Source organism: Rhinolophus ferrumequinum, chromosome 8 (genome assembly GCF_004115265.2).
Source record: "Rhinolophus ferrumequinum isolate MPI-CBG mRhiFer1 chromosome 8, mRhiFer1_v1.p, whole genome shotgun sequence".
Lineage (NCBI taxonomy): Eukaryota > Metazoa > Chordata > Mammalia > Chiroptera > Rhinolophidae > Rhinolophus > Rhinolophus ferrumequinum.
Genome location: NC_046291.1, coordinates 2,222,719 through 2,249,530, shown reverse-complemented (window position 1 = coordinate 2,249,530; position 26,812 = coordinate 2,222,719). Strand labels below are relative to the sequence as shown.

Sequence of the window (26,812 nt, the reverse complement as noted above, 5' to 3'; positions counted from 1 at the left end):
TACCCCTCATTGCCTGTTATATTGTGTGAAGGAGGCCAAACAGGTATTATAGAATGCTCTCTATGAAAGGCAGTTCACTGGGACAGGATGGTCAGGTCCCCTGGAGCAGGTGGGGAGCTTGGGGAAAAGATGACTAGAAAACAAAATTGCTAGAACACCTGATTGGATGGGGTCCTGAATGTGACGCATGGAGGAAGACATGATAAAGGCAAATGGTGCAACAAAAAACCTGAAAGGCAGCTTGGAACTTAGGAAAAACAACAAGCTGCCCAAGAAGAGAAATGTAATCTTAGCACCTTATTTAGCTCAGTAGCCAATTCTTTCACAATCACAGCACTGTTCATAGGTTTCCACATTTAGAATCATCTAGAGAGAAAGCAAAGAAGGCTTAATTACGGTTACGGGACATGGTATGAGGTTGACTGTAGAACGCAAAGGACAGGTGCCAGTTGTCAGGAGAAGGGAGGAGATGAAGGGAGGGCCAGGAACCTCCCACACCTGTCCTACGTGGGGCAGGGGGATTGAGGAGGGCTGTCTACATTGAGGGAAAGAGAACTGAAGTGCTGGCTTCTGTCCCAGTGTGAGCAAGTGCCCTTGGGGAAAAAAGCAGGATAGAGTGGGGTATGTGTCTTGATTGGGTGTTGCCTGAGGTCCCACCTTTGAAATCAGCCTCAGTTTCCCTTAGTGGGCCCACTGGCTGACTGGCTGGCTTGGCCTTTTCCTCCCAGAAGCCTGGCTGCTCCATGTTGGGGCCACCAAGCTCTCACTCCCTCCTTCACGTGGCCTCCCCGAGCAGACCCACTTCCTGCCATTTGTCCCTTGGAGCCATCCCACCTTCAAAGGTTGCCTGAGCATAGAACTTCCTGAGCATTTGGGCCCTTTGATCCCCTCAGATCCAGGAAGAGAGGAGAGCAGAGCCTGGGCAGGGCTCTGGTGGCTACAGGGGGACCAGATAGCGGCAGGGGTGGCAGGCTGTAAATCTCTAGGGAACAAAGACAGTGGGCAGCCTGTGGGTGTGTAGGCGCCTGTGGGTCAGCCCAGGAGGCTCTAAAAAGCTCCTGTAAATAAGGGGGGTGGGATGTGCCTCTGGGCTTCTGTGGTAAGTGCGATTAAGAATCCCCACGGGCACTCAGAAGTCCAGGGCAACAGAGCCACATCTGGCCACTTAGGGCCAGCTTGCAGAGGTCTCTGCCCACTGGGAGACGCTGCCTTTTGTCCCCACTCCCCCATCATCACTTGGTGTTAGGCAGCCAGGCCAGGAGGGAGAGTCAAGCCGTCCCTCCTGTTTAGGGAGCTTCTCGAAGGTGGGGCACAGGGTCCAGTGTCCATTCATCTCCCCGCTCTGACCCCCACGGTCTTCCACGGTTTTGACCAGGCCCCACATGGCTTCATCACTGTGGAAGGAAGCACTGGACGGCTGGGGTGGGGCGAGACCGCGCTGTGCTGCCTGTACCATCTCTGACAGATATATGAGGTCTTCGTGGCCCTGCTGTCTCTGCTTTCAGGCCATGGCCAGCACGTAAGCAGCCAGCCCAGGAGGAACAGACAACCATGGGCGGGGCACTAAGGGACAGGAGGTGACTGAGGTCACCACAGCGGTGAAAAGGAGCTCCAGGGGCGGAGCCAAATACCCTCACCCCACCCCATGTGTAAGTGAAAACAAGTGGGAGAACTGGATTACAAGACTATATTTATATCCCAGAAAGTTCACTGGGCTAGAGCTGCGGCAGCTCCAGCCCCAGCTCATAGGTCCAAAGTACGTCAGAGAGACACACTCAGGCAGGAAGGGACCAGCGAGAAGCGTGCTGTGCGAGGGAAGAGATGAGAGACCTTTGTGATAGAAAGTCCCTAAAGCAGAATTTCCAGTTTTTTGTTTTTAAAAAATCTTTTGATAATCTTTGACTTCTATTCCAGTTTTCTTCTGTGTTACATTGAAAATACATACAAATAAAAATATACTTGCTTTATTTACCAATTTTCTAAAAGGCAAAAAAGTCATAAAAAGACACAAGCAGTCAAACAAACATATTGCACTGGGTGGAGAAAGCTTGGTTTGCTCACGAACAAACCACTTGTCCGGCAAGTCATTACACAGACTCGGAGAGCTTATTTACAGACCTTTTTAAGGAATATATTAAAAAGAAGGCTCAGTTTAAAATCGAGAAGGTTTTTATAATACCCGTGTAAGCACACATTCTAAAGAAAACATATGACTCAATGCGTGGCACCGTGTAAACAATTTCACAAAATGCTCCTACTGTCACCTTCTCAGCACGTTGAAGATACACAGTTAATCAATGAGAATACATAAAATAATGAAATAATGCTGACGGTGAACATTCATAACAGCGGAGAACGTTTCTGCAGTTTATGTTCAGGGAGCAGAAACGTAACCTTGACTCTCGTTTAATCCCTTAACGACGAGATCAGAGTCAGGAAGCAGTTTGCAGCATCTAGTTTCCACACACGCCAAATCTGAAGGTGATGCTACTTTGTAAATTCAAAAAAATTTAAACAGTGTTTTCTGTTTGAGTTTATAAAAAAATAGAATTACTATTCAGGCATAAGATGGTGTCACTATGGAAACCGGCTGGATGACAAGCAGACGTCACCTGTTGTAGCAGCCACTTCTCCAGCAGAAGACAAGAGAAAACCTGCTTCCTTTTGGTCTCTACAGACTCAGTCCAATTCTAAGTCAATTCTTTCATCAGTGGGATCTTTTCATTCACTCCAGGGACCAAGAAAATTCCAAACAATCTTTGGGATATATGATGCAGCATGAGATTTGGCAAAAAGTTGGGCAGACTGGCCTCACCCACCCAATGGCCTGAAAGTACCCGTGACACTAGGGCACATTACCTCAGAGACCGGAAGGTACACCAAGCGAGGTGAGGCACACAGAGGTCGAGGGCCCACGTCGTAGCCCATAGGGCAGAGGTGAGTGCACAGCACCCCGGGAAATGCACGACGGGTCACTGGGGGCCCGCGGTGTCAGCGGCAGCTCTCTGCCAGGGCCAGAGCTCATGTCTGGGAGGTGTCAGATGAAGAACAAACACGAATGGGTCCCAAATGCAGTGATCAAAGCCTGGTTTGCAGAGGGCAGTCACCATAAGGAGATGACGGACAACATACAAATGGGTCATGGTCTGGAAAAGGGTCCCAGAATGATCTGGAAACACACAGGAGGGTTTGGCCATGTATGAATCTGAAACCACTAGGCTTTGTTAATGCAGAGCGAGCATTTCAACTTTGTTCACCCCAAACGAAAGCTACGTCACGTAGAATCTGTTGCCACCACAGTACGTGAAGCAGAAGCTGCTGGTTTGCCAAACTACATACACTTCACACCATTTAATGCGAAAACATTTTGAAAGAAAAGTAGGAGAGGCTGTGATCTCCACTTGGTAAAAAACATCTAGTTTGACTAGATAATAATTTAGATAAAAAGCAGCCCCCGAGAGAGGACGGAATTTGATCTGTACAAACACACCCTGGAAAGGTTCCAGGAGGTGGGTGCCCTCAGCTCCGAGTCGCATGTGGTCACAGCCTCGGGACACCCCACGGGAGGCCAGTGGACACGGATGTGCCGCTCAGAGGCTCAGCGCACCCCAAGTAGTTCTGCGAGCGTTTTGGCAAGTTCACTGACACTAAAAAAGGGGGATTCTGTCTTTCTCAAGTTAAATAGTAACGAAAATCTCTTCCCCGTCCCCCAAAGTCCACATTTATATTTTAAATATAAAAATGTATTTCTTCCCAAACCGTTCCCACTGTCCAGTTTTCAGTCACCCCTTCAGAATACTATTTTTTTCTAAAACAAAAAAAACAATGTTAAGTATATCTGTCCATTTCATTAGAAACAAATGTGAGGCTCTGTCATCCTCCCTTCCAGCACCATCTAATGTAGATCACAGGCTGGTGGGGCAGGTGGGCGGGGTTATGTCCGCCCTTAGTTTTTGTGACTCAGGGGGGGTCCATTTTCCTCTTCTTTGGTGCCTGTCATTTCGTTGAGTCCCAGAGCAGGGATATGCTCCTCATATGGCACACAGATGTTGCCTTTTTCCATGTTTTCACAGTAAACGCATTCCTTAAGAGAAAAATATGTGAAATCAGTAACAAAAATGAGATCTTCATCACAAAGACGCAATCCACCTGAGTGATGGTGGTGACCAGGTGTCAGCTGCCAGGCTGCTGGAGAACCAGGTGCTCAGCTGTGGGGCCCCCACCTGCTCCCAAGGGCCCCCACACCCAGTTCCCTCAAGGCCAGGGGGAGTCTGGGACCTTCTCGGAGAGGTGGTTTGGCATCATGAGAGGGTGGCGAAAGCCAGCCGGCTCAGGCTGTATTCCCAGCTCCTCCTCTTTCTGCTGTGGGACCTGGGGTTAAGTTACCTGCCTTCTCTAGTCTCAGTTTTCTTATCTGTAAAATGGGACATCAACAGTGTACCTGTCTGTCTGTTCATTCCCTGACTATGTGTTAAGCCCCCGTCGTGTTCCAGACATTTTCTAAGTACTGGGATTCAGCAGTGAACAAAGACAAAAATCTGTGTCCCAGTGGAGGTGACATCCTAGTAGGGGAGAGGGACAATAAAGCGAATGGGAAGTGTTCCATAGTGTATGAAAAGGTGGAAAGTGGTAGGCATGTGGAGGGTGTCTGTAATTTTACACTGGACATTCAGAAAAGGCCACAGAGAAGGTGACTGTAGTGGTGTAAAATGTGTCCACAAATTCTCTGACACTCCTCCCTCAAAAGGTGGAGCCTCAATCCCCTCCCTCAGACAAGGGCTGGAGAAAGTGACTGCCTTCCAAAGAGGTGATGGAAGTGACACGTGTGACTTCCTGGACTGCGGCTCCCTCGTCCTCCCTGGGGAAGCCACCGCCACGTCGCCAGGACGCTCCAGCAGCCCTGTGGAGAGCCCTGCGTGGCAAGGAGCTGAGGCCTCTGGCCAGCACCCAGCACCCAGCACCGACCTGACAGACATGGGAGGGCGCCTCCCCGGAACTGGGTCCTCCAACCCCAATCTAGCCCCTGGGGGACAGAGGCCCCGTCCAGTCTCTTGCCTTCAACGTCAGGGCTATTCCCGACCCGAAGGAACAGTGGGAGCTGAGAAATGTTTATTGTTTCAAGCTGCTGTGTTTGGGTTATTTGCTATGTCACAATAGATAACTAACACAGTGGCGTGTGAAAAACAGATGTGAAAGAAGCCAGAGTAAGCCATGTGTCTGAGGAGAGAGGGTGCCAGGCCGAGGAAGGGCAGGTGCCTGGCGGGTCAGGGAACAGCCGAGAGGCCAGTGCAGCTGGAGAGGAGAGGGAGGGAAGAGAAGCAGGAGGCCAGGTGGCAGACATGGGGGTGGGGCAGCTTTGTCCGGCTTTGCGGCACTTTGTTCACTTTATTCGGATGAGGTGGGGCTCGTAGGAAGGGATCTGAGCTGAGGGGTGACAGACCTGGCTGGAGGGGACAAGCGAGTACAGCTGGGAGGCTGCAATGACAATCCTGGTGAGGAAGGATTGTGGCCTGGACCAGGCTGGTGATGCTGGAGATGGTGGCTGGTTTCAGTCTAGCTTGAAGGTTGGGCCAATGTGAATCGCTAGAGGGGAAGGTGGGGTGGGAGAGGAGGAGCCTGGGGTGACACCAAGGTCTGTGGCCGGAACAAACGGCATATGGAGCTGCCCTTGAGTGGGGCGGGAAACAGCGTGAGGGCAGATTCTCTCTGAGGGTAGTCGGGAGTGCAGTCTTGCACAGGTCAAGTTCAACAGAGGGCCAGACTGGAGGGGGACGCCAGGGCATCTCATCACATAGACGTTTTTCTAAACAGGAGGCCAGAGAAGGGGGAGGCTGTGGACGGAGAAAGGGTACAAACCCTGGGCCTTGGTGCTTCAACACTGGAGCAGGGAGCAGGGCACATGACCAGCAGGCCAGAGCCTGAACCTGAGAGCACAGGGCTGGTGCCAAGCCCGTGACCTGTCCTAGACGCCACGAGGGCAGGTGACGTAGGTCTAGGACAGAAGCCGCAGTGGATTCTGGCGTACTCTCGGAGGGAACAGAGACAGAAGAGGTTCTGGCGGGGACAGGCCTGCTGAGTGCCGGGAGAGGAAATGTCATATTCCCATCATTATATAACGGTCTACGTGGCTATTGAGGGTTTATGACAGGAGAGGGTTTTTCTTGGTTGTTGTTTTTTAAATAGAACACAGAATTGGAAGAAAGAAAAACAATTCAAATTTCAGCACACGATTAAGATTCGACATTTTGAAGACCTTTTGGTGAACAATGGTGAAAAGCCACTGGAAGAAAGTTCTTTGAAGTAGACTTAGTGTCACTGACTCTTTTTTTGTCGATGAACCTTTAATTTTGGAAGTTTGAAATTCAGACTAGGTGCCAAGTGCCAAGTGTTCCCATTATGGGCCCCTTTCACGCAATATCAGATGCAGCCCCGTGAGCTTACCGCCACGTCCACGGCCACAGGCAGGCCGCCCAACCGCACCCATGGGTGCACTTCTTGCAGTTCCTGCTTCTGACCCTCCGTGAACCTGGGCTGGAGCGCCTGCAGCTGCTTCAGCTTCTTTCTGTCCTTCTTTAAAACCTCTTCCAAATTTCTTCACAGCAAACATAGAAATAGGAAAGCGTCAGAATGTCTTCAGGGTTTTTGTTTAAAGAACACACTCGTTTCCTACCAACTCTTTTAGTATTAATAATGGAATTGCACATGATTTTGTTTAATGCAAATTTCCTTTTCATTTAAAATAGCTGGTTACCCACAGTCACCCTAGTAAATCTGTGCTTTTTCTTTTAAGATGATAATCCAAGTCACGATTTTAATTTTACTTTCAGTTAGACACGGGAGCTGGGTACCTGCAGAGGCCTGGTTCTGTGCAGGGCGGTTAACCTGGGAGGTTCTCGCCGGGACGCGGTGGGTAGAAAACACCGGCCCTCGCCTCCTGCCAGCGCTGGGCCGGCTTGAAGCTGCGCCCGCCGGAGACCGCGGGCCTCCCGACAAGAGGCCTGACTGTCCTGAGCCTCAGAGTCAGTCAGTGGGTCCTCCCTCCCCGCTTCTTTCCTTTCCCCTAGTTTCGCAGGGGCAGGGACCAGGATGGCTCCTTAGAGCAGCCCGACATGGAGGAGTCACAGCTGGGCACAGACCCGGGGTCACTACAGCACAGCTGGTGGCCTCGGTTGGTCACCTCCCTTGCCCTCGGTTTCTGTATCTCTGAGACACACACAGCCCATCCACCCTACAGCGTTACTGGGCCACAGAGCAATGAGACGAGTTGGCAGAAATGCTTCGTAAACACCAAGGATGACACTGTGGAGCGTTGCCGGGAGCCCATCTCCCTCACACCCCACTCCGGGTATAGTGCCCACACCACAGGGTTCTGTGGGACCAGCAGAACCATCTAGAAACACCCTGTTTCTCTCTGTGTCTGAAAGGAGGCTTTCTGAGGGACGTCCCCCCTGACTGGGGGGCCGGTTTGGGAAACCCTAACCCAGCCCTGACGTGTCCCAAGGAAGAGGCGGGCGTTACCGGGAAGGCATCTGGTAGGTCATCATGACGCTGTCGTCCGTGTCGGCCATCAGCAGCCAGACGGGGTCCTGTAGGACGTACTTGATGAAGTGCTCGCTCTCCTGCATGGCCACCCTGGCTCTTCCTCTGTGATTGTTCTCTGAAGAGTCAATGCTTCCGAAATACTTGCTGGTGTGATTTGTGTCACTACTGCCTTTAAGAACACAAAAGGTGGCGGCTCAAAACCTTTATCGCAAGTCCAAGCTCGCACCACGTGCTCATGTCAGTAACGGCCGCTCAGGGAGCCGCGCGTCCTACTGGTGGCATGTGCCCAGGAGGTGTTTGGTGGGTTTGCCCCGTGTCTTCCCAATTCTGGAATTACCTGGGTAGTTACAGATGGGCTGTCAGCTAGTACCGTGGCTGTCCTGGGGCCCCCCCCAAGCAGCCCCGTGGGGCCCCATTTTAGCAATCGTGTACCTCTCCCTTAGTGCTCATCCCCTCTTGACCGTGCCAGGCCACAGAGAAGCCGGACTTGGCTTCCTAAGAGGAGGCGGCTGGCCCTGAGCCGAGTGTGCTCCCGCGAGCCTCCCGCAGGGAGAGGCCAGCCGCTGCAGAGGGCGCTGCAGAGGACATGGACGCTCACTCCAGGGTAGCAGGGTCTTCGAGTTTGCGGGGAGTGCACTTCCTGTCCCAATGGGTCCAGATCACACTTGAGCGGTCTGGCGGGTGAAGCCCTTGGTCCACACGCTAGGCTCACCAATGGGAACCAACTCAGGAAGGTGAACCATAACCGGCTCTCCTAGGAGCCGGGAAGCCTGAGGGTCCAACCAGGGCCAGGGGGGCCCACATGGCGACCCCACATGTTGAGAGCCCGCCACCGGGGGCAGAGCTGGGGCAGGACCAGCACCCGCCTGCCTGCCTGAACCACTGTGGGCACCTGATGGGCCTGGTGTACCTGCTGCTGGGCCCTGAGCACGTATGGCCTGTGGCCTGGGTGTAGCTGGGTCCCAGGAGTGCGGGAGAAGTCAAGGACGCCCAGGCACCGCAGGTAAGAATCTTCCAGATGCACCAGGAACCCACAGACTGAAACGCACCCACTCCCCCAGCACACAAGTGCTCCCATGCCACCAACATACCTGTCCCACTTATGGACACGTCGCAGCCCAGCGAGCCGGAGCCCAGGGATCCGGAGGTGGTGGAGGCCCCGCTTCCAGACTGGGGTGACTCTGCGGCCGAGCAGAGGTCCTCGCGCAGTAAGAGGTCGAGCAGATCGCTGGACGTGGAGAGGGCGTCGCTGTTCTGGGCGTCTGGGGGCTCAGCATGCTTAGGGAACAGGGAGAAGACCCGGTCACGACACAGCTCCCCACAGCTCCCCAGTGGGCGCGGGAGGAGAGCTGCACAAGGTCACGCGGGGACATGGCGAAGCCCGGTCCTCAAGCTGATGGCCCTTCTTTCATGTGCCAAATGAACAGCTGCGTGGGTGACGGCACTACAGAGTCCACGGACGCCATCTAATTAAATTTAGTTTTGGGAGAGTTGCACCTAAGACATCAGTTGTTGGATTCCTGGGGTAAGGCCTTATGTATGACCTCCACAGCACCCCAAAGGCTGCTGCTCACAGGGGTGGGCTCTGGCTTCCCGCTCCTGTGCCCCCAGAGGGCCCTGGGAATGTGGGCGGGGCTTGGCCTGGGAACACCCTGACCCTCTGGCCCTTGGCACCCCGACTGTAGGTCCAGGACCCCACAAGGAGTCAGGAAGGAGAGCTGATCTGTGCCCAGGAGGTTCCACTTCCTGTCCTGGGAGCCAAGGCAGGGGAGCCCCACTCAGCTGCCCCTTGAAGCACCTGCAGATGGCACTGCCTCAGCTCGGGCTCCTGCACAGCTGAGCCGTGCAGAACACAGGGCATCTGCCCAGGGGACAATTCCACCCACCGAGTGAGCACACCCGCCAGTCCCTGAGGCTGGGAGCCAGCTGGCGTGGGCTTCAGAGCTCCCCTCCTTGCCCTTGGCTGTAAGCACCCTGCAACCATCACCCTCCAATGAGTTCCAGCATTTAGCCTGATCATGCTTTATCCTTCAAGTTTTCACTTAAAATTTCCAGGCCCATGACAACCAGTCATGAAGTCCTCTGTCAATCTATCTTCCTTCGTTGATTTCCCAAGACAGGAAAAGCCCACTTGTCTACTCTGATAGGGTCGTTGAACTGGAACAGGATCATTTCTAGCACACGCAAGTATGTCAAAATGGAAAGGCTTGGGGGAACCTCAGGTCCACCACACCACGTCTGAGAGAGGATGTACGTTTGACCTGCTTTAGAGGAAGAGCATCAGGAAATCCTTACGGTTGGCGGTGCCTTCGGCTGCCAGTCCCAGGATGTGCCAGATTTGCAGTCCAGCCCAGCACCTGTGGTCCCAACTGTCACTGAGGCTGGGGGGCAGCCTTCGGGGGCCTCCTCTAGTTGTAGCAGGTTGAGCTGCAGGGGTGAGCTGCCTCGGGACTGGAAGAGCGGCGGGGAGGCCCGGCCCAAGGGGCCGGCGGCCGACAGAGGGGTAGCTGGGGTGGTCACACGTGACACCGGTGGCCCACGCTCTGTCCGAGGACAAGCGCACAGCTGTTTGGGGGGTGAGGTCCGACCACAGAACTCGGGCTGCGAGGCAGGGACCTGGGACGACAAGTTCGGCTGTCCGGGGAGGAAGGCCTGGGGCAGGTTTGGGTGCCCTGGGGGGAAGGCATAGCTCGGTAACACCAGTGCCATGACTGGGGCCAATGGGGCAGTGAACGGCGGAGGCTGGACTGCGAAGTCGTGCTGGACGTCCATGGGCACTGCGAAGCTAGCGTGGGGAGCCCCCGGTGCTGCTGCCCCGGACCCGGGTGCTGGCACGATGGCTGGGGCTGGAAACACGGGCAGGGAGTAAGCTGGCACTGGGGTAGGGAAGGGCACTGTGGGGCAGCTGGACTGGGAGGTGTCTGATGGCGACCATGCTGTCGCATTCAGGCCGACCAGCGGGGGCCGGTGGGGCACGGGCCCCCCAGACCCAGTGCTCTCTGAAGAGTCTCGAGGCTTGACCCGTTTGGACTTGAGTTTTCTGTTCTTCCCGGACTTTTTCCAAGATGAGTCTATTCCCGAGGTATTTCTCAGTCCAGGAGCAGCTTCAATAATGGAAAAACAACCGGAGTTAAAAATGTAGAAATGTGTACGACTCTTGTTATGTCCATTGTCAGAGACTCGTGGAATCTCAGAAACTTGAAGGCACCTCCTAGTTCAATGCCCCATGTTCCCAAATGCCAGCCTGGGGACCGTTGAGTCTCCCACATGGTTTCCCCGGCCCTCAACCCTCGATGCAGTGACACAATCAGGCCAAAATGGTAAGCGCCATAAAATGAGATTCGCTCACTTCAAAGGACCAGCCTGAATTGCAAGCTCACATCCTTGTTTTCTTCTGGCATTACCACGTCCTTTCTTTTGTGAGAATGGTGGTGATACATGGTATTAAAAAGGTCTTATTTATCCAAAAATAAAGTTAAAAAGCTGGCATTTCTATGTCGTTCCTCAATATTGGGTTGTGAAGTCTGATGTCATCTAAGCTTAACCACTACTGTGTCTTAAAAAGAGAGGTTTCCTATTCCTCCATCCAATGAAGCCTGTGTGATTCCACCCCCAGCGGAAGTCAAAGTGGGGAAGGGAGCATTTGCCCTCGGAACAAGCTTCTTTCCCTCCAGTGACAAGTGCTACTTTAGGAGGCTGGAGGGACTCAGCTGGTAACAGCAGGGAATCTGGGCATGTCCCCAGGCCACCCCCGGGCACAGGCCAGCGTCAAAAGTACTGTGCTGGAGGTAGGGCGGGGGGTGTCATGCCAAGTCTGGGGCAGGATAGGCAATGGGATGCTCCCGGGAACCCCAGCCTTTCTTCTCATGGAGGCTCTTGCAGCACGTATGTCAGCTGTGCAAGGAGGGTTCCCCGCCTGTGCTGCATGCTGAGGCCCCTGGGCCAGCCCAAGGCCGACTTCTAAGTAGGTGGAGTTTCTAAGATTCAGACTCTCTGGCGGGTGCTCTTCCTACAGGAACTCTGCCTCCTGGTGGAACTACGGCTAAAGCCCCGGGCTCCGGAGATACCATCACGATCTGGACAGGGCTGCTGTGGACAGCTGTGCAGTTTGTGCACTGCACAAACTGCTGGGTCAAGGCGGCAAGAAGGAGCTGGAACTCTGCACCCAGCCAGGCCCACCGGGTGGGTCTGCCCAGGGCGGGGAAGGACTCTTTTCAGTAATTTCCACAGAGGTTCCCTATAGCCTGGCAGTAACTCTAGGTCTGGGGAAGGAGAAAAGAGAAAGCGGAAAAGACAATCTTTACAGAAGGCGTCAGTTTCCTTCAGACATTCACTTCGCTGTCTTCCCCGAGACCCAGGGAAGCTGGCTCCTGTGCTGTGTGTCTCCTGGGCTCATCACTAGCTCTGACCCTGGGGCAGGCCCTGGGAGCCCTGGGCATCTCTGAGCAGCCCAGCCTCATCTGTGGGGCCTGGGAAGGTGGTTGGGGGTGGAGCCAGGCTCCTGGACCAGAAAAGGGGTGAAGAAGCTAGTCGATTCTTCCTCATCCCTTGCCTGTGGACCACCTGGTGGCTCGTAGCCTAAAGGGCTGCTTCCCACACTCACTGACTGTCTGGCTGGAGGCTGCAGTCCAGCCGAGCCAGCCCGAATAGGAGGGTACGTCTTCTGGGGAAAAGGACACTGCTCCCCGCTAGGGTGTCGGCCCGAGCGCCCTCCTTCCTCAGTTGTCCAACACCAAATGCCCCATCAGCGCCATGCTCATTCTCTTTGGGGCGAATTCGCTGTGGCCTGCCTGGTTCTCCAAGGATCCTGTTTGGGTGGGCAGGTGGGGTGAGGTCCCCTGTACCTCACCGTCACCGAGGCAAGAAATATCTGACATGGCAGCATTGCAACTGCCCTGCTCTGCGTTCCACGGGGGCTGGCCTGGGACTGTCACTGCTACTCACAGCACTGTTCCCTTGGGCACACGAGAACGAGTCCCCCTGAAACAGACTGCGTCACCAGTAAGGTCCCAAGATCTGCCTTACCAACGCACACGGGCTAAATTGGGACAGCTCACACTTTGAAAGCAGCACTAGACTCAGTACCGTTAAGAATCAAGTTTTATTTTAAATCCACCTTTAATTCAGGTATCACCACTTACCTCTTGCACTCGACTGCCCCTTGGATCTTTCTTGTAAGTAATAATGGCAGCGAGACTGGAGGACACTGAGTCTCCTAGTCTCCTTGACCTTGAGTAGGAAGCTCTGCTCCTCCTTCTGTGTGTGGGCGGCCAGCACCTCCTTGGTGAGACCCAGCCTCCTGAAGGGCTCCTTGTCCTGGCCGAGGCGGCTGTCCAGGGACTCGGGCCCGCTCGCAGGGTCTTCCACCATCTCTGTAACAGAACACGAAGACCTCTCATCTGCAAAGGCCCTTGTGATTTACAAGAACTGCCACACTCCACGCACATCTGTGAGGAAGAGATCATTGCCGGGTGTGGTGCTGCAAGCCGCGCCCCCCCCACCCCCCCACCCCCGCGTGGGGATGAGGTCTGTGACGGCATTCGTTTCACTTTCTGAGAAAGTTCCCAGTGAAAGGCTCACAGCAACAACAGACAGCCCCGCCACCCAGCAGGATGAAGTTTGGGGTACCTCGGGGTTTCAGCCTCTGCCTGGGCTGTATTTAGCTTTTAGAGCACAACACACTAAGGCTGGTGCCCACCCCCTCCTGGTTCAGGACCACCGGGCGTCACAGCCAAGATCACCGGGGACTCTAAGTACAGAGGCAGGGAGGAGGCCTGCTGACCGTCCTGATTGTGACGTGCACTTTTTCCCTCATCACCCCCTCTTCCAGGCAAAGAACAAATTCAGGGCTCGTTTTACTCGTGGGTGTTCTGGAGAACAACGGAGAGAGGCCGTCCTTGGCTGTACCGCCGTGTCCACCTGTACTGGCTCCTTCCTGCTCTCAGATGGGGTGGGGGTTCCATGCAGGGGCGGGCAAGGCTGGGCAGAGCCAGTGGGCAGGGGGGCCATCTGCCCTGGCGTTCTCTTAGCCCAAGGAGGGGACTTCTGGGATCCCTGCTCAGTCCCTGGAGACCCAGGCTCAGCACCACTGCGGGCCCCGTCCGTATTTACACCCGAGCAGACAACTGCCAGCAGGTGGCGCCAGAGCGCAGCGGGGACCGGGACCGGCGTGGCCACGCCCGCCCTGCAATTCCTGCACCTGGATTTCCTGCGCCCCCTATTGGTCTGTGGTAGGTTCTTCTGCACGTGCATAAACTCAAGCACGTTTATGCAAGCACGTTTATGGCAGTCTAAACTTTTAATTGTTTTGCTAAACTCAGGTTGCTGCTGACATCATCCAGGAGTCAACGGGCGTACCTAGCTCAGGCTGTGGCTTCTTGTCGCCCACGTGCACGATGGTGCTGCTGTAGCTGCACTGGCTGGTGAGGGACACCACGCTCTCCGCCTTGCCCGGCAGCGTCAACGAGGGCAAGTGCGCGCCGACGTCCGCGCGTCTGTTCACTGTGGAGGGCACCGCCACCTCTTTCGAAGAGAACATGGAAGAAGACATAAAAACACAATAGAAAAAAGAACCGTTTGGATAAGAAACACCACTGTGGAGATAGGTCCAGTACCCAAGGGACCGCACAGTCTGCAGGTATCCTGGCATGTGACAAGCTGTCCTCAGGTGTTACTCACAGGGGAGAGGTGGAGGCCATTCTGACATGGGAACAACTCAACCCTTACATCCTGGGTCCCCGTGGCAGCCAGGAGAGTGCTGGCAAGCAGTTTGCTGTCCTTCCCTGAGGCCGGGGCACAGGCTGGCCACCACGAGTGACTGTCTAATCGAATGGGCTTCTGTCAACAATGCAATACCTGACTTCCCATCCTGGTGGGACCACCAGCAACTCTCGTGTTTGAGCCGCTTGAGAGTTCATCTGACTGAGCAAACGTTCAGACACCAAGGATGACAGCCTGAGAGGCCCTGAGCCCTCCAGCAGCCCCAGGGGTCCTGGTTTCAGATTCCAGAATCCCCTTTACCTCTAGCTTGTAAGAAGGTTGCTGACTTTTAAGCTACTTCGGTCATTTAAAAAATAGCCTACACCCACATACTGTGTCCCCAAAGCTGCTCAGAATTCACACGGCAGGGAAGAAGGGGGCTCCAGGCCTTCCCATGACACCTGGGGATCTGTGTAAGTCATTACACCCATAACAGCCCAGACAAACACGATACCTGTGGGAAGCAGCCCGGGGATGCCTCTGGCCTTCCGCTTGTCGCTGGCCTTCTGCGTGGGGACGTGGGCGGGGAACTCACACTTCCTCTTTAGGGTGGTGGCCTCACTGCAGCTCTCCAGGTACCTGTGAGGACGGTGGCAAACAGCTCCAGGTCACCGAGCCCTGAGGGTGGGTGACCAACGGGAGAGGTGAGAGGAGCCGTACCTGATGACGCTGTCCAGGCAGCTGATCTGCTGATAAGAGCCGGCTGGCTGGCTTTTGCAGGCCAGCTCCTCGGGGAAGGCGGCCTTGGGTGGGCTGGCGACTGAGCTGCCCTCCATGGCCTGGGTAGCTGTCATCTGAGCAGGGGAACTGCATTGCATTTCTGAGAGAATGACACAATTGTTCTTTCAGTCAATACTGGTGTTCCCCAACAGGTACACTTGATATTTGTATTTCTACCTAAAGATAAGGCTGGGGGCTCAGAACATGCTTCACAGACACACCCAGTATCAGCCTGACCTCCAGGCAGCCCTGCGGGGACCAGCTGCGGGGCCATCTGCACAGGGAGCCTGGAGGATGCTGTCGCCCAGGCCTGGAGCTCAGCAGCACTGAATGCAGGCTGTACCCAGGCTCTGGGACTCAGCAGTGGGAGAGGCCAGTTCTTACTTGGACTCCCGAAACTTTGGGGAAGCCGGAAGATTCCAGGTGCTTTACGGTCAGTTAGTGCTCCCCGCCTGCTGGAGGGCCTGCCTTTGCCAACGACCCAGCCTCAGTGGTGGTAACAATCACAGCGGCCTCCAGGGCAGCTTGCCATGGGTACTTCTGCCCCTGTCCTCACCACATGCACTGTGTGCTCCCCTGGGGGTCCTTGAGGGCAGAGCTGGTCCGGTGCATTAGTGTGTCCCAGCACCCGGCACACAGTGTGACACAGGGTGCACCCACAGAGGTTAAGTGCACACCCATACATCGTGGCCAAGAGGAGATGTGGAGCGGGCCCGAGGGGAGCTCCAGTCTCCGCGGTCCTCACGGGAGGCTCCCTGGAGGAAGCGAAGCCTGAGATCGAAGACTGAGTGAGAGCCCACCTGGGGAAAGGACCGGGCTGCGTGCACATGCACGCGTGAGCAGGAGCCCAAGCGTGAGGGGATGAAGTTGTGACATGGGGAGGCGGGATCAGGCTGCAGTGGGGGTGGACTGAAAGCCCCCACCTGGTGACTGTGGAGCCCCATGTGAGAGGGTGGCCAGACGCAGCACCGGCATTTTCAACTTCAGACAAGGTAGGATTTGAGAGTTTGCAAGACAGCTGGGCAGCCCCCCTGGTGCGAGTGAGGGTGTGCTCACATGAGTGTGAGCACGCAGCACTATGGCCACTCTGTAGAGCGAGGAGAAGGGGCCTGCAGGGTGCCAGGTGCCAACCCAGAAATGCAGGTCTGCGTGTTGAATGAGTGAAGGCCCATGCTGCTTGCTGAACAGGACAGGGGGCTTGCACATTTAAAACGCAACGTCCCTGCCACCCAGAGTTCAAGAAAGCGTGGTCCCACTTTGCCAGACTACAGTTTTACTGAGGAAATGGTGAATAGTTGTTTTACCTGTAGCAGATTTTTTCTTCTGTTGTCCAGATTCATCAGAATAATGACTTTTGTTTTTGACCTTGTTACCATTTTTTGAAATTTCCTGGAAGAAAAACAAAATGAACGCATTATTTACCATTGGAGCCTTCAGCCCCACAGCGAGGACAGAGAAAAGCAGGAATAACTCAGCCACAGAAAAGGTAGTTCTGAATGAGAATGTGAGATGTGGAGCTAGAGAAACGGACTTGACGACCCGGAAGAATAGTAGAAAAGAAAGTGGAACGGCACATTATATTTTCTCCTTTCTGTCCTACATTGCATCTTCCCTTTTGCTTGATTTGCCTGCTTCAACTAATTTTCATGCAAACCTTTAACCACAGTTTTTGGCTGCTTCAACTCTTAAGAGATTATACAGTAAGTCCCAGGGAAGAGTTTAGGGAGTGGCCAGAGGCAGCTGAGATTGTAAAGGCTTCAGAAACCAGCAAGGTTGTTGTAAACATGCTTTGTGACTCCCATGTGCACACAGACCGGTTCTCAGGGACAAAGGGGGACCTACGGCTCTCCTCCGGCGGGCGTCCTCGTGGCCGTTGCTGTCGCTGGAGGAGGTCTGGCTCATGAGGTGTTCGTGGGATCCATTGCTGCCCAGGCTCCCGTAGCCGCTGGAGCCACTGTGGGGGACGGGCTGGGGAGAGAGCAGACAGGACTTGGTTCAGGGCTGGGGCATGCAGGTCCCCCCAAAGTTGGAGTCAGAGAGGCCATGGCCCGCCCAGGGCACCGCACAAGATGAGGATGAGGCTCCCAGCCTCTACCTGGACCCTAGTCCCTGGAGAGACCCCACTAAGAAGTCTTTCAACTGCCCCCTCTGCTCACACGGTGCGGGCTGTCCCAGGTCTATTGAGGGATTTTAGAAACTACACCTGATGCATTATAGCTTCACCAGTATGGGGACCGGGAAGCAGAAAGTTGCTAGACCACAGGGTTCCCTGTGCTCACACTGATTTTTCTTGAGTACTAGGTCCCCAAGCACCAGGGACAGGGGTTTTCAAGTCCCCCTTGGTGCTAACGTGGTACCCTGGATGGAATGACCCTTGTCCACCTGTGGGAGGCCACGCGTGGGGCTGGCGCCCAGGACTTGAGGCCCGAGTTGGGGCACAGGGGTCTGGGCATGTCCTTCAGCTGCTAGCAGGGCTGCAGCTCAGAGGAAGACACCCCAAAAGTGTAAGGCTGGGTCTGCCACAAACTGGGAAAGCTGTAGGTGTGCCCGACTGTCTGGGGTCTGGCATAGACTTTGCCCAAAGTGGCCCACGCGGGTGGAACAGAGAACAGGCACCAGGGTGCAGGGGCGGAGTGAGACGGGCGGGAGGGGTGGTGACCCCAGGACTCAGGGCAGCGCTCAGGCTGCTTGGGGTGGGGCACCCACCTGCAGCAGCAGCCGGTGGATCTGCTCTGTGAGCTCCTGAACGCAGGGTTGCATGGCCTTCTCCTCTGTGCACGGCTGAGCGGAGAACACGTCCTCGTTCAAAGGGCCCCTGCGTGGTTTTCATCTGTCTGTCAGTCGGGCCACTGCCCACCCCTGCAGGGACCCACTTTCTCCCTGCAGCCCCCAGCTGCCCCTGCCTGCTCACTGCAAGGTCTCAACCAGGTCCCTCCTGGCTGGGGGCAGGGGGGGTGACCCCAGGTGTGGCGAGGTGCCTTGGGCCCTGGTCTCCCAGGTGCCCCATGCCATCTGCGGTGGGGGAGCGAGGCCCTGCCCTGCCCGGGCCCGGGGGCACTCACATCCTGACTCTGTGCCGCCCGATGATGAAGGAGATCTTCCTGCTCCAGGGGTTGATGAAGCTGGACCAGCTGGTATCCAGCGTGATGTACTCCCCGTTGCGGGCACGGAACCGGAGGGGCGAATAGTCGAAGGGCTGCCCGCCGGACTGCACGACTAGGAGACGGAGGGCAGAGGTCAGGGTGGAGAAGCGGCCAGGGGACCGGGAGGAGAAAGGCCGGGCCAAGACACCTTTGAGGTCGGTGTGCTTGGAACACGTAAGAGCCACCGACCCCTGTTCTGGGCCACCGTTTTCAATCTCTGCTTTGCTTTAAATTGCAATAAGGGGTTGCTTCTGGCCGCGTGATTACACATTCATGACTCATCTCTGCCAGCTTTGACTGGTCCTCTCCAAGTGTCACCCATGCCTGTGTGGACCGGCGTGAGGCACTCGTGCTGTCCACTACCCCAGCCTGGTCACCATCTTCCCCACCATAGCTAAACCTGTCTCCGTCCGCCCACCTGCTGGGGAAGCCAACAGTAAGAACGAGATGCTACTTGGGCCACAAAGGAACCCACTGACAGAGCCAGGACTCAGCCAGGAGGTGTGGCACCCGTCACCCATCCGTTGTGAGCTGACCCAGTGCCGCTTTGCTGAGTGCTGATCTAGGGAGAAGCCCCAGGTGCACACCAGCTTGTGCCAGAGCCTGCAGGTTTGACCACGACAAGGGCACCTACTCTTTTTGTGGATGGCGAGCATCAGGGGTCTGTCGCTGGGGTGAAGCTGCAGAAGCACGGGGCTTTCGATCAGGTCCTGAGGTAGGTAGCCCAGGAGGGGGACCGCCCTGCAAGGCAAACACACACAGGGGTCACCATGGCAGCTGGTGCCCAGCTCAGCTCTGTACGTGCGCTAGACACAGTCCAGAGAACAGCCCCCAGCGGGCGGCCGGACACCTCCACGGGGCTGTGGTACCAAAACAAGGTCCTGCAAGGGCCTACCCAGCACAGGCTGGGGCTTTAGCCTTCTCTGATTTCCTGAAACAACAAATCATAAATATGTTTTTATTTTTCTTTTAAAATCTTTTTCTTTTTTTGTGTCGTTCCTAAGTTTGGCCAGAGGTGGGCTGGCATCGCTTTTTCTTAAACAAGTTTTGCCTGGACCTGGAATCCTGTCTGTGTGTATCTTTTCCAGTGGAAGAGGTTTGCCTTCTCCTATCACGTTGGCCACTGTGTCTAGTCACATTTGCTGTGGCTTTCCTGGCTGTCGCTGTTACTAGCAGGGGAACTGCCCTCTGTGCCCACTGGTCTTCTCTGAGCTTTAGCTTTCCGAGAGAATGTTTTGTGCCAAACTTCTGCAGCGCTCCCTTGGCCTCTGCTATGTCCTGTCCCCTGTGGTGTCCTGCCCCCTTTGTGGTATCCTGTCCCCTGTGGTGTCCTGTCCCCTCTGTGGTGTCCTGTCCCCTGTAGTGTCCTTTCTTCTCTGTGGTGTCCTGTCCCCTGTAGTGTCCTTTCCTCTCTGTGGTGTCCTGTCCCCTGTGGTGTCCTTTCCCTTCTATGGTGTCCTGTCCCTGCTGTATCCTGTCCCCTCTCCGGGCCCCTCTCCCTCTCTGAGCTGCGTCTCAGCCTTCTGCTTAGTCTCCTGGTCTGTGGAAGGACACTCTCCTTTGAGTCTGAGAGCCAAGCTTCCTGTTCCCCAGGTGTGGAACTTTCTCGTACACCCAGCGTCACTCTGATTTCCTCCTACTTGTTGGAGGCACACTCTCTTGGGGCCTGCGTTCGTCTTTGGCAGGATGTACAGAATGTTCCTGGCGCCCTCCCAGCTCAAGGTCAGGAGGAGGCCAGGAAGGAGGAGGGGGGAGGGCAGGATTTGCTAGGGAGGGCTGTGCAGACTGTGGGCCCCTAAGGCCACGTCCACCTGCTCCCCAACCTCTCCCCTCCCTCCGTCCCCACTCCACACACGGGTGAGTAGACTCCTGGGGCGGGTGGCCAACAGGAATTCTGAGACTTTTGGAGGAATCAGAATTACCCTGAGATTGCCTCACAAGTGCTCCCAGACCCCACCCTCAGAGGTCCTGGCTGGGCAGGGCTGGGCGGGGCCAGGAGCCTGCACCTTGAAACTGTTTCTTGGTTGTTCTGAGCAACCTGGGGCTGGAAGCTGCTAATCCCTGGCCGCCTGAGAGCAGAACTTCCCCAGGAGGCCCGGTGGCCTGCATCCAGGGGTAGGCACCTGGTGTCTCAGGCCAGATGTGGGCAGTGGGACGTGGGGACGACCTGACTCTCCACAGTAAAGCGCAGCATACTGGCTGGCGCTCTGTGTCCACTCCCCAACGTGTCCTCTGAGCAGACTTCTCCCGACCACTGCCCACAGCCTGGAGCATGTCCGGCCTTCATGTATCAGTGCAGGAGGGGTTGGGGGAGGCACCCTGGGGCCCTGGCCCAATGCCCGCTAACCCAGAACCCACCCAGAACTCATGCTCCCCCAGCGGCAGCACCCGGGGTGGGGCACCCAGGAAGGGGTGCTGGACAGAGGAATGGAGGTGACGCCTCCCTGTGGCACGCAGCTGGCAGGTGCACTTCTGCTGGGAATCTGCCAGTGGCGTCTCCAGCTTCAGGCACACTGTCCCCAGTTGTACCCTTCTTTACTCATGTACCCAATTTTTGAAACGAGTTTAAACAGGCTCACGAAGACAGGCTCAGCTGGAAAGATTCCCAGCTGCCCAGAAGGCCCATTCAGTGTTCATATTGCAGGTTTCTAGTGTAATGCCGTAATTATCTCATTGCCTAAATATGGTTCCACGTTTCGGTGACTGTCACACATAACACGCAGGCTTAGCTTTAGCCCAACAGCTTCAATAAGCATGAACATGCACTGAGCTTGACTTGGTTATGAAGGAACTACCGAGACTATGACGACAGAGGACGCAAATCGGTTCCAAGACAAACTACGCATGAGGCGCGTGTGGCAGTGGGGACGGTGCCGTGAGGCTTACCTTTCATCCACGTCCTGGAACAAACAATTTGGTGTGTGTGTCGTCGTAAAAATTCTCTTTTCAGGAGGAATTCGAGGGGCTAAAAGAAGAGAATTTTGCACATTCTTGATTCTGAGAAACGCACACTTAATGTGGTTACATTACAACCACTGGAGACACCGTGTGTCTTTTGGGAGGGGAGCCTACAAAAGTTAAAAAGTCAGCTCTGAACAACAGCCCATCACAAAGGGAGCAGAGCGCACATTGGTCCCAGGACCACCAGCCAGCTTCTCAGCTCCGTGGGACAGTTTTAGTCTAGAAAGCTAGGCATCCACGTTTACAGAACCACGTGTGACGTCAGGAGTCTTCACTTGTGACATCCAACGTGATGAACTGAACAAACGCTTTTTCAAACATGAGTTAGTTACTGGGATTCACACTTGTCCACAGATGTCACTGCACTGGGACCTGGGTTTCTAAGGGGGGCAAAGGCAACTTGCATACAGGAAGTCCTACATCCAGAATTTTCCTCAATTTCCAAATTCATGGAGAAAATATTCAAAATTCCAAAATGTTTCATTCTTGAAGGAGTCTCTGCTCATTCGGGGGTACAACCTGCTGAAATCGAAGTAACCCGCTAAATCTTTATGGACTATTTGGAAGAGAATATCCTCTATGCAGGAACCCACTGACCATTTGAAAGAAAGCTACATACCTAAAACATTTCAACTATTTAAAAAAAGCACCTTTTTGAAAAAAGCCATCACTACCCACTGACAAGATGGTAAATATAATTGAACATGGACTAGACTGGACCCTGGCATCTCAGCAGTTAAGGTGGCGCCTGCTGTCAGAGAAGTCTGAAGTCGTGTGACTGGCAGAGCTGCCACGGTGAGCACCAACTGGCCGTACGAGGACTGTGTCACAAGGCAGTTTAATAGGAGGGGTGGCTCGGAGGATGCCATTAGGGGGGCAAAGTGCCTTGGGACCTTTGGGCTTCAAGGGAAGAATCCAGATTTTGGGTTTTACTGAGGGGAGAGGGTGGCCTGAGGCGCTAGCAGGACCAGGAGGGGATACCTGATGAGAAGAGCCTGCGTGACGACTGCATTTTTACAGGCAGAGGTGGAGGGAGGAGTGTTAGGAAATAGCAGGAGGGAAGATGGGGGTCAGGCGCCACGTTGTCTGCAGAAGCCGGTATGTGTGGGGAGGGTGGGAGATCCGAGAGGAGGGAGGATGTGCCAAGGCGGGAGGGCGGAATGCCCGCACTTTATTTCTCAGTGGTGCGGGTGGTTTGGGGTTCTGAGCACTTCCAAGGGGCCCACTGGGGCTGAGGCCTGGGGGTGCATAAGGCTGGGAGGGCCTGGGCCCTGGACTGTCAGGGCTCTTCTCACCACGTGGACGGTGGGCAGTGGCCAGGGGAGGGGAAAGGCACCCGGAGTCACAGTGATGGCCTGGACGTGGGTGAGAGACGCCGGGACGCAGTCCTACTAACTGCATGAGAAGGGGGTGTGGCAGGGGCTCCACGGAGGGCCAGGAGATAAAGGTGGCTGTGCCTGCCATCTTCAGGGAGATGGACACTCTGCCCAAAGCTGGCGGACAGGCCGGGATGCTGTCAACCTTACAGATGTTGTGTCTGAACCCAGGCAGCAGTGAGGGACCCACCAGAGCCTGTGCCCTGGCCTGGGCCTGGCTGTTACCTTCGTAGCCCGAGTGCACTTTCTCTGCCAGCAGCACGCAGCACAGCTGGCTCTCGGCACCCTGCTGGCCCGGCACCTTCACCAGGTAAGGCGTCATGCGGAATGGGTGGTAGCGGACCTCGTTCTCGTGGTTCTTCCCGACACTGCAGAGGAGGGCGTGGTTAGAGGTTGGGATTCTCACAGAAGAGCTTGTCCTCATGGGTGGTTCCCCCTCCACCACAGCTGGTGCTCACGTCCCAGCAGCCCTTTCGTTTGTTGTACAGATGCCCATGGCCCTGCTCCTCTGTCCCCTCCCTCAGATCTCTAGTGACAGTAAAGGGTAAGTCACAGAGTCACCAGCCCTGAGCAGCGGGAGGGCTTCTGAAACCTCTCTAGAGCAGTTTGCATTTTAACTGGGGAAAGGGATACTACTCCAACAGTGGGGTCCTAGCCCCAACTTCTGAAGGCACTGCTGTCTGGCCCGGGGCCACTCCTGACACTGCAGCTGGACACTCAACTGGTCCCTCTGTTTCAGGGAACTACCTGTTGGAAAAGCTATGGGGGTTTCCCCGGAAAAGTGCACATTCTACCTAAAGGCTACACGTGTTTTGGGGTCCTCATAGACCCCGGGGTATGTGCTTCCCCAGGTAAGGCCCTGGGGCCTGTTTCCCAGGTGACAGACAGCTAGGCCAGGTCCCTCAGGCCGCCCTTCTCCACGAGGACTGTTAAATGACTACACCTGACCTCGCTGTTTCAAGCCCTCATACACACTTAAAACGTAGCTGTGACAATGTGCTTGCACACACTTTTCAGGAATACGCACACTGCATGGCAGGGGCCCTCCTGCAGAGCCTCTTGCCCCAAAGAACGGGGCTCAGGCAGGCTCACAGCCCTTCCTGCCTAGAGGGGAGCAGGGACTGGTGGGGAGCACTCTGAGCCTCCCCACTTCACACAAGGTGCCTACGACGAAATGTCTGTGCCGTTCCCAATTTAGGAAAACCAGTAACTGGGCTTACCTGACACGGCAGAAGAATGACTTCTCCTCCATGCATTCTTGAGTGAAAGAATCTAAAAGAGAAAGCCCAAAGGGCACCCATCCAGTTAGACAACCAAATACAGACAGCACCCTGTATTTCTCCTAAACAGAAGCAGCGCACGCAGAGTCAGGTGTCATGCCAACATACCCAGGCATGAAGCAGAGCACCTAGAGCTCCCTTATCACAGCTCTGACTACCGGGGGCTATAGCTCACGCGTGCAGTGCACACGTGACCAGTGCAGAAGTGTCACGTGTCTGAGGTGGTACCCAGAGCTACCGCAAACACACCAACTAATGAACCATTTTCCTCTGAAGACACACAGACCGATGTGCACTAGTTATGCATATAAAGCTCTAAACATTCCAATCTGCATATTTTGGGGGATATTTGGTTCTAATAGAAGCAACTCAAAGCTTACATCAATCCTTTTGCTAAAATACTAACATTTTAAAATTGAAAATGTCTAGTAAAAACACAAGGTCAATTGGGTGACGTCATCACAGATGAGGGAATGGTGTTTCCATAGTAAAATAATTTTTTCAAAGAAATCTTGGACTTTGATTTTTCACATAAAGTTTCCTCCTACTCAAAAGTATACACTCGTTGGGAAAAATGATATAAAATGACTGGTCGGAAAGACCTCCGAGAAGTCACCTGGTCCTTCTTTCTTATTCACACAAACATCTGGTCACGACCATCAGGGGAGATGGTCACGCTGAGTCCATGGGCACAGTGGTCTCCCTTCCACGCAGGGACCTACCACTGACCGCCTCCTCCTAACACGCCCTGCAAGCTTCAGAGAGCTGACCGTTCCATCCTTAGGTTGGAATTTTGGGAGAAAGTGAACGCCTCTGTATCTGAAACCAAAAGCGAGTATCCCCTCTTCTGTGAGTCAACCCGACAGCGAACTGCACTTCTGGGCCCAGGTTGTTTGTCACCAGGAAGGTACAGCTGTCACATAGCGGTGGTTGTGGATGAGGGGGCCAGGGCTGGCTTTTGGGCAAGTTTATCAACGAGATCAAGCTTGTCTGGGGGACTCCCCGCCCATCTGTTTCCTGTTCATCTCTCACAGAGATGGCTCCTTAGTGCTTCTGCTCTGCCATCCACCCCAGCTCTGAACAGGCAGAGCCCCACGAGGAGAGAACGCTCGTCTAGGGGCAGGCAGATGGCTGATGCAGGACTGACGCTTCACAGGCCACCTGGTCAGTGAGAGCATGGAGGAACCACAGGAAGGCCCGAGCTTGTGGGACTCCCCCCTCCGTCCCTTATGCTGGGACTCTGCTGAGTCTCGTCAGGTGGTCCAGGCCCCTCCTGACCCTACTAGGTGCAAAGCCTGTGCTGGTCACGGGGAGAGCGCCAAGGCTTCTAGACTCGGTCTGCCCAGGCACGTTGGAGGAGGACGACAGTTAACTGCAAGAGCCTTGCGGTCAGGCTGATGAGTGCGGAGCTTCGGCGAAAGTCCAGACAGAGATGGGACCAGGCCTCAACTAGCAGCACCCCTGGAATTAGGTGGGGAGCCGGGGGCATTTCAGCGCAGGCAAAGGCAGGGGCCAGAGGAAGGCTTGCCTGGCTGTGGCTCTGGGGACCAGAAAGGCAGTAGCCCGGCTGTTGGGATTTGGACGGCGGGCTGGGGTGACAAGCCCGACACGAGGCCGGATGGACAGTGGACACCCCCACACGCCCACAGCCTGGGGAAGTAGCCGCTCGTGGTGCAGACCTGAGCCGGAAGTGCAGGCCTGGAAAGCCCACGGTGTGAGCCCAGGAGGGTGCAACCGGCCACATTCACGGAGCTGCTTTGGCCAGGGTGAGATGTACTCCCATGTCACTCTGCCACCTGCCACCCAGCACACTGCCGCCTGCAGGAGGCGGGTGCCTGTCTGCGCCCCCGGTCCTCTCCCAAATTCTGAGGACTCACGGCAAGACCAGCTTCTCTGAACAACTGCCCTTCCAAAATGCTTTTCTTAAAAGCTTCTGAAATGGTTCTCTTTCTGAAATCTATGAAGAGACTATTTTCTCTCTAAATTTACCTGAACAAACAACTTTTTCTCTTTTGCCTTTGACAGAGGGGGCAGCCACAGCGCCTCGGGTGGGTTGCGGTGCTGGTCTCGGGAGAGGAGAGGTGGGCCGAGCCCAGCCCACCCGGGAAGGCGGAAGCGCCCCCCTGGTCCCGTGCTGCCACCGTAGGGCCCTCACCTGCCCCTCTACAGACGCTCCACGGCGGAAGCTTGTAAGGCGTGGTCGAGCTGTGGAACACGCTGACGTCGTGGGGCGCCAAGAACTCCACGAACTTGGCCTCATGGAAGGTGTCCCTCTTACAGTGAAAGATGGAGGCAACTTGGTTGGAGATGTACAGGATTTTCCCAGTGACCAGGGACACGGCCGCAGCGAACATGTCCTGGGGAGGAAGCACACGGGTCAGGGGAGAACCTCAGGGTAGAGGGCACCGGACGGAAGGAGCACAGACTCGGGCGGGCGGGCGGGCAGGGAGCTGGAGGGCCAGGGCCCGTCCTCAGCCCTGACCCGTTCACTCTACTTTCCCCTCATACATACTGGGGTCCAAACAGGATATGACAAGAAGAAACACACAGGGTTCCACTGCCGAAGGAGCGTAGGTGTGGGGATTCCCTATGGGTGTCGTCCGTCCAGTCTTCTTAGCCAAGGAGCCCCTGGTGTCTGGGTGGGGCTGATTTGGGAGGTGGAAGGGGCCCTGCACCCCCTCCCTCTCTTACCTGGGGCATGTCCCTCTCCTGGGGTGTCTGGGGGGGTGCTGCCTGGGACGCTGCTGGCCTGGGGGGGGCCTTCTGAGCTCAAGGCTGCAGTGGGGGCCCTGGAGGAAGGAGGTGGGAAGGAGCGGAGCCCCGCCCTCCAGGCCAGCTCTGCCTGCCCCGCTGTCTGCTCTCACTGAGAGCTGGGGTTCAGGGCTGGGCTGCCTCACCCCCCTCCGCAGACCTCCAAAGGCCTCCTTTATGGGTCACTTAAAAATGCATGAGCTTTGGAGGCTCACGAAGCCGAGTTCAAAGCCCAGTGCACCCCCACAAAGCCCTGGACAGTGAACCAACAGTCACGTGG

General features: G+C 55.4%; 1 protein-coding gene across 2 annotated transcripts in view; it reads right to left on the bottom strand.

The window, feature by feature from the left end:
* Positions 1-1,948: 1,948 nt before the first annotated feature.
* PER2 (period circadian regulator 2) overlaps positions 1,949-26,812 on the bottom strand; it is a 38,385-nt gene continuing 13,521 nt past the window's right edge. The window contains exons 1-19 of one of the 2 annotated variants that reach the window (XM_033112675.1): positions 26,294-26,595; positions 25,937-26,138; positions 23,722-23,773; positions 22,727-22,869; positions 21,051-21,129; positions 18,799-18,905; positions 18,084-18,237; positions 17,728-17,836; positions 16,864-16,989; positions 16,326-16,410; positions 14,962-15,121; positions 14,756-14,880; positions 13,900-14,064; positions 12,684-12,914; positions 9,838-10,646; positions 8,634-8,820; positions 7,519-7,711; positions 6,442-6,592; positions 1,949-4,084 (exon numbers count right to left, since the gene is read on the bottom strand). In XM_033112675.1, the coding sequence (XP_032968566.1) occupies positions 3,947-4,084; positions 6,442-6,592; positions 7,519-7,711; positions 8,634-8,820; positions 9,838-10,646; positions 12,684-12,914; positions 13,900-14,064; positions 14,756-14,880; positions 14,962-15,121; positions 16,326-16,410; positions 16,864-16,989; positions 17,728-17,836; positions 18,084-18,237; positions 18,799-18,905; positions 21,051-21,129; positions 22,727-22,869; positions 23,722-23,773; positions 25,937-26,135 (3,213 nt within the window). In that variant the 5' untranslated portion in view covers positions 26,136-26,138; positions 26,294-26,595 and the 3' untranslated portion in view covers positions 1,949-3,946. Of the gene's footprint in view, positions 4,085-6,441; positions 6,593-7,518; positions 7,712-8,633; positions 8,821-9,837; positions 10,647-12,683; positions 12,915-13,899; positions 14,065-14,755; positions 14,881-14,961; positions 15,122-16,325; positions 16,411-16,863; positions 16,990-17,727; positions 17,837-18,083; positions 18,238-18,798; positions 18,906-21,050; positions 21,130-22,726; positions 22,870-23,721; positions 23,774-25,936; positions 26,139-26,293; positions 26,596-26,812 lie in introns of those variants that run through there. The other variant, XM_033112674.1, reaches the window with a different exon arrangement.